This window comes from Orcinus orca, chromosome 4, assembly GCF_937001465.1.
Source record: "Orcinus orca chromosome 4, mOrcOrc1.1, whole genome shotgun sequence".
Lineage (NCBI taxonomy): Eukaryota > Metazoa > Chordata > Mammalia > Artiodactyla > Delphinidae > Orcinus > Orcinus orca.
The window spans coordinates 32,510,521-32,526,497 of record NC_064562.1 but is presented as its reverse complement, the minus strand read 5'-3'; the positions used below and the strand labels follow the sequence as shown (position 1 = coordinate 32,526,497).

Sequence of the window (15,977 nt, the reverse complement as noted above, 5' to 3'; positions counted from 1 at the left end):
GGAACTTCCCGCCACCGTGGGCAGCTCGTGGCAGCAAGTGGCTTGGACCTTCCATTCAAGGAAGGTTTCCAGGAGTTTCGATTTCAGTTTCAAAAATGTAGGTCTAAGATGATACGAACCAAACTTCAACATACCCAAGTGATTTGCATTTTCATATCAAATCAGTTTTACCAATTAAAATGGTTCAACTTTCCCAACTATTTAATTCCTGAAGCTCTCCGGCCTTCACATTGACAAGAATTATTTATGCCTTCTTCTGCCCCCGACTCAAACAGACTCATTACTCCTTATAAATCATTATATTCAAGCTCTTCATTATTTTGGCTGCTTTTTAGAATTCAGTCCCATTTTTCAACACTCTTCTCAGAGTGTCGCTTAACTGTGGTACTAAAAATTCTTGACATTTATAGTACTTTCCACATCTCACTACTATCGTCGTTAGTGTTAAAAAAAAAACTTCCGCTTTACTGCTTCAAATATCCTTTTAGATTAAAGCTTATCACAGTTCATGCCATAAAGAACTGGAGAAGTTGTTGAGAATCTGCTGCTACCTTTCAGCAGAAACTCACAATATGTCTTGACAACAGAATGAGGACGAAAGTGTAGACCTCCCTGAGCACACTGCCACCCTTGGGGGACCACGCCTGAGTACCTCCACCCCAGCCCTCCAGCACTGCGGCACCCGGCTCTCCAAAGGGCCCGGCGAGGCTCACTGAGGAAGCTGGGCTGATGCCGCGGGGGATGGGACACTCCGGGCACCAGCCCCAGAGCCACACTGCTCGTGCTGGTTCCCCCACCTGGCATTCCCTTGCCCGTGTCTGCACACCTAAACCTCACCAGGCTTAGACTCTGCCACTTGCTGGCTGAGCGACACCAGGCAAGTTGCTTTACCTCTCTGTACTTAATGTCCTCATCTGTCAAAACCTCATGGCGGTAAGGATTAAGTGAGTCAACAGGTATGATGTACACAAGGGCCTCTTGGTAAGTGTCAGCCATCACACCAGCGTCGGTTCAGCCGTCACTGGCTTTACAGACCACTCCCGTTTCCTGCCCTGAAGTGATCCCCTGCTCTAGCCTCCCACTCATTTTATTTACCAACTGGGGCTTGCAGTGCCCTTCAGACTTGCGTCGCTGTTTATGCTCTTTCTCCTCTACCAGACTTCCAGGTTTCTGAGAGCTGAGCCCCTAAACGACGTGTCCCTCATGGCCCCTAACACGCTTCCTCATCCACAGAAGCAGCTAATAAACGTTTGCTGAATGAACGAGGGAAGGGACCGACCAACGTCAGGTCCTCCCTATACCTGATCTTACTGGAGCTGGTTCATTTCCTCATCTCCGTCTTCCTCTTTCCAATTCACTCCTCTTTTCCCCCAGAAGGGCTTTTGTGGATCGTTTATCCAGCGCGATCCAGGAATTTAAAAAGCGTCATCGCTTAGGCTCATTTACCTAGCTTGAATCTAAGAATCAACACTGTCTTCGCTAATGAAGGCAGGCGGGCGCCCAGGGAGGGAGACGGAGGGCCAGCAGGGAAGTCCTGGCGGTGGTTCTGTCCTGTCAGCGTGGGACTGGCCCTTCCGTGAGTCAGACTCAACTCAAAAACAAGGAGACCCGAGTTATGGTCCTTACCTGGCAATTAGCTAATCATATAACGTCTCAGTTTCCTTTTCCACAAGATGGAGATAATACCTACCTGGTCCCCTTCTAGAATTAGAGATCAGTGAAAGGACTCTGAATACAGCTAAATACTAGAAAATACCACCTCTGTGGTTGAGGGGAAAAATGGAAAGACTGGCAAGTAGCTGAGCCTCAGAGACCAGTAGTCTCAAGAGTGACAATGTGACAGGAGCACAGAAAGTCCACCCGGACTTTTTCTTTTGGAAGCGTTAGGCTGGTTTCACCAGGGCCTGCGTGACGGAGCAGCTCGGGCTGCGGGCGTCCATCGTAAAAGGGCCCAGGGCACGGCTGCAGTGCCCGGAGCAGAGGCAGGGAGGAGGGAAGTATAAGTAAACGTCAGAACCAGGAGTGGTTTCCTGAAATGTTGCCCTGGGTCTGAAAAGCCACAACAAAGGGTTTTCAAGATACTACTGGGAAGACTTGAGAAGTTAGGAGAGAAATCCGTTCCCCCTCACCTCCCTGTCAGCGGCATCAGACAAGGCGCACGGCGCACGGACATGGACACCCCAGTATGTGGCCTCTTACGGGATTCTAATCACTCATTGCTCTGTGTCCCGGTGAGAACAGGGCTCCCAGATTCATCTCATTTATAGGCAATCACATCACACGCAAGCCTTCAGCTTTGTACAAGGGGACGGAGACCTTCGTCATTCTGTGCGTTGAGAGATTTTTGAAGTTGAGGGGAGGGTGTCACTTTGCTAACCTGAACGAAGTTAGGAGGTTAATCTGAAAAATTCCATCAAACAGAAGTCTTCGATCCTGACAGTAGCTTCCTACAAGTCAATGTCCCCTGAGAGTCACAGACCTTGGAAATCACCGCCCACAGCTGCCTAACTGACCACCTTACACAGTGGGAACAAGACCCCCCTGGGCACGTATCTGGCAGCTGCCACCATCAGTCTGAGGCCAGGACAGAGCACAAGGCATGCTCACCTGGAGCGTGCAGGTCAAGGAGGCTGGTCAGGGTGTGTAGGCACCCGAGCTTAGTGATCCTGGCTGACCACCCGGGCCTCTAACTTCAGCTCCCTTCTATGAAAATGAAGCTAACAGTACCTTTCTTGCCCATTGCACAGTGCTGTTTGAAAAGTAAAACTGTCGGGGAAGGCACTTTACAAACTGCAAGATACAAGTGAAGACCAAGCCCAGAGTGCAGTGTGGGGAGACGCAGGTCACCTTCTGTCTGGAAGACTGCAAGAACTGCCATAATCCCTTGCAGCTCTTCCCATCAAGAGGTGGGGGGTCTGCTTCACTCCTGCACCTGGGCTGCCCAGTGGCTTGGCCAGCAGAATACAGCAGAATCGACCCGGTGGAGTCCCGAGCTGGTGCCTCAAGAGACTGCGTGTGCTCACGCTCTCACTCTTGCAACCCTACAGCCATGAAGCTGCCAAGCCAGGGCTAACCTGCTGGATGACGAGAAACGCGGACCCCCATCACCACGGCCAGCAGCCACCCCCGTGAGCCGGGCCATCCCAGATGCCCAGCCGCCCGCTGACGGCAGCCCCCGAGCGAGTCCTGCCAGCATCAGCCATGCCTGCCCGGGCCAGCAGATCACCCGGGCAACCACACAGACTCATGAGCACACATGATGGCTTTGTCTTGAGCCCCGGAGCTTTTGTGGTGGTCTGTTACGCGCAAAAGCTAGCTGAGGCACCGTCTCTCCCAGGGTGAGTCACACAGCGTGCCCCCTGCTCAGAAGGGACAAGCCAACAGGCCGACTGTCCACGGGGCTAGGAGAGGCCACGTGGGGCCTGCAGGCCACCTTCCCATAGACGTGGGCGCTCCTCCCCTCCAGAGATGGCCCGCCTGCTCTCATCCAGGGCCAAGGCTAGAAGCTGCCCCTCATTTCACCAGTGGCACAGGGCCCCCCTTTCTTTCAAAGTGTGCCTTGCGGTGTCCTAATGCCCTTCACACCCTGAGTCCTACAGCCAGAAAGGACTCGAGAGATGGAAGACAAACCCTTCACTTAAGAGTCGAGGAGAGACTTCCCTGGTGGCACAGTGGTTAAGAATCCGCCTGCCAATGCAGGGGACACGGGTTCGAGCCCTGGTCCGGGAAGATCCCACATGCCACGGAGCAACTAAGCCTGTGCACCACAACTACTGAGCTCGCGTGCCACAGCTACTGAAGCCCACGCACCTAGAGCCCGTGCTCTGCGACAAGAGAAGCCGCCGAATGAGAAGCCCGCACACCGCAACGAAGGGTAGCCCCTGCTCGATGCAACTAGAGAAAGTCCGCACACAGCAGTGAAGACCCAATGCAGCCAAAAATAAATAAATAAAATTAAAAATTAAAAAAAAAAAGGCTTCCCGGGTGGCGCAGTGGTTGAGAGTCTGCCTGCCAATGCAGGGGACGCGGGTTTGTGCCCCGGTCCAGGAAGATCCCACATGCCGCGGAGCGGCTGGGCCCGTGAGCCATGGCCTCTGAACCTGCGCGTCCGCAGCCTGTTCTCCGCAATGGGAGAGGCCACAACAGTGAGAGGCCCGTGTACCGCAAAAAAAAAAAAAAAAAAAGTCGAGGAGCACGAGGCCCAGTGAGGCCAAGTGACCGAGATCAAACAGCTACACAGAGGCAAGGTCATGCCTTCACAGGGCTGGGGTTTTTTCAGCTTCCCTCAAAGGTTTAACACTGCCCCGAGTTACACTTCTGCCTCTCACTCCAAATCGTGTTTCCGATCACATGCTTTAGCCCCGGACCAAGAGCCCTGCTCTCTCCACTGTTCACCTGCCACAAAGAAGCCTGGCTTGTCCAGGGGAGATGAGCGAAAGCCAGCGCAATGTGGGCCGTTCCCTGGCTTGCCCTCTCACCAAGGCTGAGGCCACAGCTCAGGAGACAACTGGCGTCAAACCTGCGCCAGCAGAGCCCACCCGAGGCCAGGCAGCCCCGTCCCCAGGCCTGGCCGCCGGCAGGGTCCTCAGGCTCCGGTCGGCCGCCACCCCACGCCCCACGCCCACTTGGCCAGGCCTCCTGAGCCGATGGAAGGTGCGCTCAGGAGGGCTAAGGGGTGCCTAAACTTTACTGCTTCTTACTGCTCCAAGGGAGTGGGTTTTACCTTCCAGAGCCTAAAGCACATTCATTTGGGGCCCGAGAGTATCTGAAAACATAATAAAGAGAACGGATGCCCTCCTCAGGGTAGGACCGACCAAAACACGGCTCAGGGTGTGCACATACCGCTCCCTTCTGGCCCACACGTGCTAAGTTATTTATTCTAGCGGCAGTCCCCACATCACTCCTGCCCTGCACTACTCGGTTAGGAACGCAAGTGCCCCGCTAGACCCTCCAAACTGGGACCAGGCCGGGTGCGGGCAGGGTAGACTTTCCTTTGGGTTTAAGGACGCTCAGGGGAGGCTCTTCCCTGCTGCTTAAAAATGGAAATCTATTGAGATGCTTTTAGGGTCCAGGAGCTGAGGCAGCACCTGTGACTCCACGTCGGGAAGCTGGGGAAAGGGAAGAGCGGCTGACCTTTGGTGGGTGCCTCAGGGCTCGGGTCGGACAGGTCCACGCGGAAGAGCAGGTACTGCTGGGCTTGGATGAGGAGGCCGGGGAAGTCTCTCTCCCCAGAGGCGAACTGCTCAATCTTGTTCTTCACAGATGCGAGGACCTGTCAAAAGCAGCACTAATGACGCTACCGCCTCAGCACAGACTTCCACCCTGCATCAGGACATCTGTCAGGCAGAGGCCCCGCCGCAGGGTTTTAACTGCCTGGGTGTTCTGGGGAGGGCCCTCTCGAAACGTCAAACCACACGAAACTTCTAAAGCTTCGCAGTTTGTCTAGACCAATCAACACAACCGGCATAACAGGTAACAGAAGGGGCAGGAGAGCAAATGGATGAGAGCGGGGCGGGGCGGGGCGGTACCTGGTAGAGGGAGCGCACGCTGGGCTGGAAGACCATGTTGGTGTTGAGCAGGAAGGAGCGCAGGAGGGGCTGCGGGTAGCTGGCCAGCTGCGTGATGATGCCGATGAGCAGCAAATTCACGTGCAGAGAGTTCTCCAGCATGTTCTCCAGCTTGGACAGGACCACGCTGATGAACGGGCCTGTGGAAGGACACGAGGCTTCAGGGCCGGCTGCGGACACGGGCCATCCGTCCCGAAAACCGAGGAGCTGCCGGGGCCACCGGGTGCAGCCGACGCGGCCAGGTCGCCTCCTGCCTCAAAACCAAACCGCAAGACACACCACCGCCACGAAAAGAAAGCAGAAACACGGGCGTGGTAGCTAGTATTTTGACTCCCAGAGCAGTTTTAATACTTTGAAAATTATCATAGACCTTTAAAAAAACCAGATGACCAATAATTTAATTTTTAAAATCAAAATATACTTTTCATACTATTTCTGTATCTCCTGGGGCTGTCAGTGCTCAAAAACATGGCATTCATCATCCCGCGATGCTGCGTGCTGTAGGGCGTCATGCAAACATTAGAGGCCATTAAAAGTTTTAGGGCTTCCCTGGTGGCGCAGTGGTTGAGAGTCTGCCTGCCGATGCAGGGGACGCGGGTTCGTGCCCTGGTCCGGGAAGATCCCACATGCCACGGAGCGGCTGGGCCCGTGAGCCATGGCCGCTGAGCCTGCACGTCCGGAGCCTGTGCTCCGCAACGGGAGAGGCCACAACAGTGAGAGGCCCATGTACCGAAAAAAAAAAAAAGTTTTAGTAACAAAAAAATCTTCATGTCGTTAAAGAATAGCAAACACATACAACTATGTTTACCAAACAGCAGCACTGTGAACGGGGGACTGTCTGTCCCCCAAAAGCACCTGAGAAAGACTCTGTCTTGTCAGTGTCACAATGTGGAAGAACCAGAAGAAGAGAAGATGAGAGGTAAAGGTGGGCTTGGCTGTAATTTTAGAGCCATGCTTTAATTTTCAGGGGGAGGTGGGGATGAGAGAGAGGGAAGGGACTCAGTTTGGAGAGCTGGAGTTTGGTGTGTCCTAGGCTCCTTAAACAAGAAAATCCCTATCACTATAAAAGCAGTTTGTAAAAAAACAATAGGCAAAAAGAAGCTGTGACTAATCTGGGCCACTAGAAAAATAATATGCTTTCTGTTTGTGTTCACTGAAGACAGGGAACATCCAGGCAATAAATCTGCCATTACTAAAACTACTTGAAGATGTTTTCCATTTTCACCATAAAAGTGGTCCATTAAACAAAATCAATGAGAATTTTCTATTTCCCCCAGTGGAGCTATTGATGATGTCACTAAACCATGGCATATTTATGACAAAAGCACATAACCCTTGATAAATAAGCATGTCTTATGAAGATTTCACCAACATTAATATGAGTTTAGCAAAAACATACTTCATCACAAGATGCTTCATTCAGAAGCCTTGGTTAGCGGAAGAGTTAAACCCTTTTTGTAAGAAAGCAGAAGCTGTCTGTGAGAAATGGGAACAGCAAACCACACCTGCAAGTAACAGGATAATGGCAATCTTCCTGGTGCCACAAGCACAGAGGATGTCTTCTTAGGGGCCTGGGAACTCAGAAGAGACACTTTCCCTTTGTGGGTTGAGATTAGCCCCAACTTCCCCATCCTTGGGGGTCGGGGACAGAGCTCCTGAGTCACTTTCCATGACACAGGAGGTCAATGAATTCTTTGAATAGAGAGCCCTTGCTTACAAAACTGGGAGAGTTTTGCCAAACACATTCGGAAACTCTGGACTGGAACCCCATTTTGAAAGCAACTTGATGGGGTTCCATCAAGAACCCCGAAAATGTCACCGGTAGCTCTTCTTAATTCTAGTCTTCCAGGCAGACAGGGGAAGGCTGCTGCTGTCCTCACTCCTCCACCCCAGACCCGGGCTTTCCCCGCAGTCCCTGGGGCTCAGCATCTATTTCCTTCCAGAGGAGTAGAGACAGGTGAATCAGGTGATACTTGGGTGGAAAGAGTCTCCTATAAAACCTGTCTCCTTAGTGGAGCCCTCAGCTTCTCTGCCATAGGCCCAGACTAGGGCTGGCCTCACCTGGCCATCCTACAAAAACGAAAGCTGCACAGTGCAGCGGCAGGGGACAAAGTCTACAGTCCATCACTACTGAGAGGGAGGAAAAAACCCAGCCTGCCCCCGCGCCCTGTGAGAGTCAGGGTCATCGCTGTCTCGCTTGAACGACAGAATATTAGGTCAAGGTCAGCAGATTGTCATTATAATCCACTAACAACATTAATTACAGCTTCTTAGGCGTGTGCAGTAAGAAACATATATTAAACACTTTCAAGTTCCTGTTTTATTCTTAGTTGCTTTCTAGCACTTAAAAAAACCTCCTTAGCAAAATGCAGTTGCTAGGGGAAACTGGCAAGCAGCTGAAAACGAGAAAAGTCAGCTACAATTCAGAAAGCTACAGGTGTGGGGGGGTGACGCCGGGTGTATTTTTCCCCCTTTTCTTCCAGGAAGACAGATAACTTCCGCACCTATAAAATACTGAATTTTCAGAACAACGAATACTATGGCGTTTCCTTCTCTCCCCTCAAGCCCTCTTTTCCCTGCCTCAGTGGCCCCCCACCCCAGCTCCCAGACTCCGAGGGGAGCTGCCATCACCCTGCACCTCAGCTCTGCAGAGTCCACCCTGGAACATCTCCCAAACGTGGACCGCCACCTCCCCTGCCAGAACTGCCTGACGCCAGAGACGCCTCATTTCTTGTCTGGACTTCAGCAACGGTTTTTCTATTTTAATAAAGACTAAAATGATTTAAAATTTCTCTGCTTCAAGCAGTATAAGAATATAAAGAACAGGCCTCCTCCCTGGAGGTAACCCATGTTAACAGATCCAAGTGTATTCTTCCAGAAATGTTTCACATACGTAATAAGTACTAATAACTGAATTATCATTCAGAACATTTATTAATCACTTATTATGTGCCAGGCAGTGTTCTAAGCACTCTTAAAGTATCAACTTACTTAAATATTCACAACAACCCTACAAAGTGTGCTTATTATTTATCCACATTTAAAGATGACCAGAATGCCAAGTGCACAGTTAGTAAATGGAGTCACAATTTTAATTCAGACCATCTGTTTCCAGTGCCAGGACTCTTAACTGACACACTATCTTGCCTCCCAGGGTGTGTGTGTGTGTGTGTATCTCCTGGTATTTTTTTTTAAACAAATGATAAAATGACAACACTGTCTACACACCGTTCAGCCCCTTGCTTTTCCACTGCACAACAGCTCCCAGAGACCGTCCCACATCAGCACACACAGAACTGTCTCATTCATTCACAAGATATTTGGTTGCCATGGGTGTTGCATTAGCAAAACAGTCCCCTACTGGTGGACATATAGGTTATTTCTAGTCTCTTTCTATTATAAACAACACTGCAATGAACATCTTTGTGTACACATCTCAGCACATCCATGTGAGCACAGCTGTGAAAATGTTCCTAGAAACATTATTACTGATGCATTTCAAATCCTGATATGATGACAAGTCTCTTACTTTGATCTTCCTGGCACCAACCTCTCCTCACTCCAGTGCTCTCTCCCCACTCTCCAAGGCTGGCCTTTCCAAACACGGATCTGGTCACATCATTCGCCAACTCTGATAATTCCAGGGCATCTTCAGTGCCAGGAGCACAAGGCCCCCATTCCTCAGCGTGGCCCAAAGGCCCTCCTGGGCCGGCATCAACCAATTTTGTGGCTTCCTCTCTACCCCCCAAGACCCATGCCTTGTCACCCCCATGTGCTGTCAGGCTCCTTTTCCTTGCCTGTTGTTTCCTCTGCCTGGACTGTCATTCTCAGCTCCTTTTACCCAGAAGCTTCTGTTCACTGTGCCCCTCCTCTGTGAAGCCTTTCCCACTCCCCACACAGGGCTCCCACAGGATTTGGATACAATGACTAACACATTTCTCACTAAGAGAGTATAGTTCTTTATTGACGTCTCTTCTGAAAGTCTACAAATCCCTTCATTTTTGTGTCCTTAGTACCTAGCACATAACCTGCCAACTATTAGGGGATCAATAAAAGATTGCTGACTTCATGAATAAATAAAATTAATTAGATAAATGAAATGCAATGCTTTGATTTTGCTGAGAAGCAAATTCTTTTCAGTGGAAATCAGGATTCCATGGAGAGAGGGAAGTTAAGCAAATGCTGCAGAACAAACTCAGAAGTTTAGACACTACAAAGTTCACAAACGTGGAAAGAGAAAAGACGTTTCCTGAAGCTGTGTACAAGCTTCAAAGGAGGAAACAGGCAACGTTTTAGTTAAAATTACCTATACGTACCCAAATCTCAGGTTATGTTTTGGCGGTGTTCAGGTGTATCATATTCAAAATATTGATGTTATTTTATAGGTGGTGTATTAGCTTTTTTTTGCCCTAAGCTATACTTTATTTCCTCAATTTGCATATTGCCCAGGAATGAAGCTCCTTGTATAGGCTGGCATTCTAAAGAACAATCTTCATTAGCAGTGGGTAGTCCTGACGTCTTGGAGAACACCGCAGACAAAGTAGGATTACTGCTGGGGGAGAGTAAATGGGGCAGCCCTAGGGCAGAGTTGGGACTGAGCTAGGCTACTCTGCCCTCTTCCTCCCACCAAGCTCTCCCCACCCTCCCCTTATCAACTGGGAAGAGCCAGATTATCTAATCCTTTTTACTTATGATTGACTGATTGAATTTTAATTAAAACCCATTCACACTGAAATGTTATCTCAGCTAGACCTCAAGCCTTTTAATTGTGGAATTAAAAGCTTTCTCCCTGTTTAAATAAATTTTCAGGCATCCGTAAACAGATGAATAAAAGTTGGAGGAGGACGGAAGAGCTCCTTGAGATCACGTTAAGCCTGCCTGGCTGGACTGGAAGATGCTGTGACTTCGTGTATTTTGGGTGATCCAAGGAGGCGGGAGCATGATCTCCACCCACCGAGCTGCCCCCTGCTGGCCAGGGAAGGACAAGCCTCAGCTGAGGCTGCTGGAGGCTGCCTGTGGTAACAGTCATGACACGGCCCACCACCCCAGCTCAGGATCACATTTGGTCCTCCCCGAGTTAGGGCACCAAGGCCACATGGCTGGAAGCACCAGAGCCAGGAGTCCCCACAGGCGTGACTGCAAGGCCAGTCTGTCCCGCTGAGATGTTGGCTCCTTAAGACCCTCTCCTCTAACTGAACACCATTCAGGGGTCCCACCCCAGCTGTCCCTGAGCCTGAGGACCCCTCCTCTGTGCCAGGTCCCTCTGTACCACGATTTGAAGATTTCAGATTTTGTAACAGAGCAGGACCCTGTGGGGCCTTCCCAGGACAGACCCCCTCCCCCCACCCCCGCCATGTCCTCCACCTGCCTCTTGCCTGCAGAAAAACTTTAGCCAAAGAATAAATTTAATCAGAGAAATGAGAAACTAAAAAAGCAAAGGAAAATAGTCAAGCAAGACAAAATAATAACAGTCTAGCCATGAAACCAAGTCAAGGCCCTTTAGTTCCTCCTCAAGGGCTGTAGAGAATATTCTGAGCCATATCCTTTGAGCTGTTTTGTAGATACTGAAACCCTCACCAGGTGGAAGAAGTGAACTACACGATGACCTGACTGTATCCCTGACATAAGCTGCTGCAGTTCTAAGAACTGGCCTCAGGGAAATGGGAACAAACCGACCCTGGAACTGAAGACTAACTGTACTTAAAACAATCAAGATGACACTGATCAGACCACTGCGTGACTCATTTCAAGATGACTGTCAGAGCTGACGGTGCTGTTTCTGCAGGGAGCCCCTCCCTCCGCCTATACACCCTGAAGCTCCCCTTTAAAAGCTCTTGCCCCCTGATCGGCAGTGGGGAATTGGCTTTTGGACACGAGTCCACCTTCTTCCCGGGTTGCCGGCCTCCTGAATACAGCAATCTTTCTTTTCCTACCGACAAGTACTGGCTTTGAAGCTGCGAGCAGCCAAACCTGAGTTCAGTGACAATTTTACTTGGGTAACAATTTAATGATAATAATTCTATCATAATTCCTAACCTCACTCCACTTACCTGATACCCCATCCTACCCCTTTGCCTCGTCCGCGATTTCTACCTGCTGTTAGGGGTTTATCACTGGAACACAGCCACTCTTTAGCACAGTGATGAGTTTATGTGGGTTTACTCTACTTATTTTTGGATGAAGATTTTGTGATTAACTGAAATGAGCTCCCAGGCCCAGGCAAAGGCACGACTAACCCCAGTGGCCTCTGCTGTGTGTACACAGCCACATTGATTCAAGGGGTATTCTGAGTACCTACTATGTGCTCTCTCCACTGTTCAGCACCAGGGATAGAGCAGAACAAGCCAACACCTGTGCCCTCAGGAAGCACACATGCCAGTGGGGGAAACTGTAATTTTTTTTAAATACACATAAAAGCAAATGCTAAGGAGAAAAATAAATTAGGCTAGAGGAAATGAGGCTATTAAATGATGAGACTGGATTTCTTGTGTGGTTTAGTCAGTCCTACTACTTTATCAAAGGCATATCAAGGGAAGTTACTCAACGGCAAAATGTAACCTCTAATTTGCTGGGGGAAAAAAAAACAAACGACAGAATAAGATAAAAATAAAACCACCCCTCCCTGCTGCTTACAAAAACGTTCCACCCCTCCAGTAGGTAAACTGATAGCGCTCCTTACCTGCACCTTCCTCACTCTCCGGGTGCAATACGTACAAGCGCTTTCAAAAGCAGAAACCACAAAGCAATTAGCGTCACCTGTGAATGGGGTGCTCTGAGTCCTCGCGGGACGGTGACCGGCAAAGGCAGCCTCATCTCTCGCTCCAAACGGGGACGGCGGGGTCTCTGCGGCAGGAGCCTCAGCTATGAAAGAGTCAAAGTCATCCCCCTCCCCTTCTGGTTCCTTCTTCCCCTCTTCTTCTTCTCCTTTGCTCTCATTTTCCTCCTCTTCGGGCTCCTTTGTAAGAAGCAACGGGTCAGGAGAGGAGAAATTCTGCTCCATCAAGCCCTCGGTGCTGGAATCCAGTTCCTTAATGATTTGGTCATACTGGGCAATGAAATCTTCACCCTCGGGGTTAGCCACTGTCAGGCGTGCACCGTGCTCTGCCTCGGGGTTGGGGGCCGCTAACTCGGGGCTTGACTCCAGGGCGACTTCGGGCTCGTTCTCTCCTTCTGGTTCCTTGGACACACCGTGAAACACGTCCGAATCATCCCTACCATGTTCCTCCTCTGAATCTGTCTCTGGCTGAGGGCCGGGCAAGGGGCCGTTGCTCACGGGGGGACCCTGGACCTGGGTCTGGGCTTGGGCTGGGGGCCTCGCGGCATCCTCCCGTGAACCGCTGGTGTCCTCTGCATCCTTCTCAGCACACAACCTGTACACCATCACGTCATCCTGGAAGTCGGACTCTTCGATGTAGGCCCCTTTGAAGAGCAGGATGGCGTTCTTCTTCATCTCCTGGATGTGTCTGGGAGGATCCACGGGGGCCGGGGGGCCCGAGTTCTCTGCATCCTCATACGGCCCAGGGCAGCCCCCACCCACCCCCGAGGAGATCCCGGTGTCGTAGCTGTCGTCCCACTCCAGCTCCGTGTGGCTCTTCTCCTTTCCGGGAGCCAGCTGGGGCCCCGTCGTCCCGGGGACCTGCTGCGGGAGGCTGAGCACAGGGTAGGTGGCGCTGGGAGCCCTCTCCTCGGGCGGGCCCAGCAGAGCCGGGCAAAGCGCCTCGGGGTCGGGGGAGTCTCCATCGTACAGGGCGGACCACACGTGGCAATCCCTTATGCAGCGGAGGATGTTGGTGTGGGCCTCCCAGAGGTACTGCAGGTAGCTGATGTCCAAGGCTTTGCCGTACTCCACGATGCAGGCCGACGGCGAGAACGCCTCGGGGGGCAGCTGCTCCGAGGGCCCTGCCCCGGGAGACACACAAGTCAGAACCGGGCAGGGGGACACAGGCAATGGATGGGAATGCAACTCATCCGGCTGCCAAGGCTTTGTCCCACCAGCTACTTTGGTTCTAATAATTTCTGATTAAATGATTTCCAAACAATTAAAAAAAGTTAGATTTTAATAGGGAAAAATAAGAATAGAAACTCTATCCTCATAGAACATACAAACCAATCTGGCTGGTCAGATACCGGCCATCACCAACAGAAGGCTGTTACTTGGTATCAGTCTTCAGAGAAACGTGAGCTAATGAAGGCAACCTCTCAAGTCGTTGGGAGTGAGACAGGCTGGGACCTGGGACCCTTTGCTGCAGTGCTGCAGTGCTTGCACCTGGACACACCTCTCCTCAAGCAACAAAATACAGAGAAACTGTATGGGACTAAAACTAACTGCGTGCATGCGCAGTTGGGGCAAATTCTGGACCCAAAAGATACAAAGAGAGCAAAAAACCCAACTGCCACTTTTGAAGAGCCTGGAGCAAAAACAGGGTGTCGGGAGCAACAGCAGAGTACTGCGCATGCCCCCTGCACACACCACCACCTAAGGGGTGGGCGAAACACCTAAGCCAGCCCTCCTGCCTGACCCCTGGACCCGCACTTACCCTCACCCCGTATAAGGAGCAAGCTGGGCCTCCACTCAGGGAGCCAGCCAGCAAGGGAATCTGTTGTTTGCTCTCGCTCCCGCCTGTGCTCCAGCAGGGGACCCAATAAAGCCTCGCCTGAATTTCTTGTCTGGCCTCTAGTCAACTTCTATTGATTGGGGAAGGCCAAGATCCCTGGTCGGTAACAGGAGGATTAAGTTAGGTAATATATCCAATATAGTACCTGCCACTGAGTAGGCAATTAAGAAGCTTTTTACTTTAACTCTAAAGTGGAAAGCCTATATAATCCATGAATTTGGGAAACAGATTTTCTCTAGAAAACCCTGGGTTTTTCGAAAAGACTGTTCATTCATTCTGCCTTCCTGGGAATTATTGGGAATTATATGTACCAAACAGTGACTTAAGATAAAGTCATATTCACTCCCAAAATAGCCCTTTTAACCTAAGAATGCTACCCTGACTACCTTTGATGTTAAAAGCTCTCAACCGTGTAACTGAAACAGGTATGAAGACATCTGCATTTAAGTTTACATTTTCCTTTAGGGAAAAAAAAAAGAACTCAGACAAGGGAAAACACAAACTCTACCATTTCTTAAACATCTACTACATGGCAGGCGCTTTCTCAGTCAGTGCTATCTAATTTAATCCTCACAACAACCCTACATGGAGATACTATTTTCTCCATTTACAGATGAAGAAATTTAGGCTCAGAGACAATGATCACCCAACGAGTCAGTGGCAGAGCCAGAAATCAAGCAAAAGTTGTCTTACGTCAACCTCTCTCCTTTTTTCGTTCGATGCCACACCTTTCAACCCTATTCATTGTCTAAATCTCTACCTGACTGGGCCACAAGTGAACCTTTAAGAATACACATTTTCACGTCGTTAGGGTGGACATAATCCATGTTTTACAGCTCTACTTTTAAAAGTTTACCTCTTATCCACTTTGACTACTGATAATATTTATTTAGCACTTACTACATACTAGGTAGTTTTCTAACAGCTTTGTATGTCCTACATCACTTATTCTTGGAACAACCCTTTGAGGAAAGCAGATGAGGAAAAAACCTTAGAAAGATCAAGTAGTTTGCCCAAGGAAGGAGCAGAGCTGAGATTCAGAATCCTAGCTCTTACCTACCGCACAAAAATCACCTACCTACCTGTGTAACCACCTATCCATCAGGGCACTTAGCCACCGTTAAGGCAACCTCAGAGAGAGGAGAGCGGAAAGAAATGGAATTTGGAATCAGAGGACCTGTGTCCTCTGTGTAACCTTAAATAAGTCAATCCCTCACTCTGAGTCTATTTCTTCATCTATAAAATGGGAATACTGTCTTCAAAGGATTAAATGTGATAACACAGGGAAAGAACGTGGCAAGTTGCAGGCACTCAACCATCATATGTTTAACCTGAAATTTGAATTCTGCAGAAAGGTCAGCCACAGACTCATTCTTAAAACAACTTTTTTAGTAAACAAAAAAGACATCAATTTTTAACTACGCTTTTAAAAATGACAGTTGGGTAGGAAAATATAAGATACGCATACTAGTTTACCTAACAGGAAAATATACTGAAAGTACAGCTTGTTACACTGCCACATAAAGCATTAATTTCCACGATACACTGTATCTTTATTTACAAACTAAGAATCAGTGAGACAACCTTAATTTCTAAGAATTGCATTTATACCAAATATGCTGATGTTTTCTTAGTCAAGTAGCCCAGCTCTTAGACAAAATACTTTTTATCAAAGAGGACTAGAGCTGGGTGGACAGAATGACACTGTTTGGGGGGATATCAGAATATAGATTGGAAACACGGAAGTCAGCACGAGGCAGGGACCATTTCCTAGTGGTCACAGGATAGGCAGACC

General features: G+C 49.7%; 1 protein-coding gene across 13 annotated transcripts in view; it reads right to left on the bottom strand.

Annotated features, from left to right (window-relative positions):
- The window catches only part of FHIP1A (FHF complex subunit HOOK interacting protein 1A), a 269,760-nt gene that overhangs the window by 1,742 nt on the left and 252,041 nt on the right, over positions 1–15,977 (bottom strand). For 12 of the 13 annotated variants that reach the window (XM_033403192.2, XM_033403199.2, XM_033403207.2 and 9 more), the window contains 3 exons: positions 12,324–13,466; positions 5,529–5,707; positions 5,134–5,272 (listed from right to left, as the gene is read on the bottom strand). In XM_033403192.2, coding sequence (XP_033259083.2) covers positions 5,134–5,272; positions 5,529–5,707; positions 12,324–13,466 — 1,461 coding nt within the window. Of the gene's footprint in view, positions 1–2,129; positions 2,327–5,133; positions 5,273–5,528; positions 5,708–12,323; positions 13,467–15,977 lie in introns of all 13 variants that reach the window. The other variant, XR_007476995.1, reaches the window with a different exon arrangement.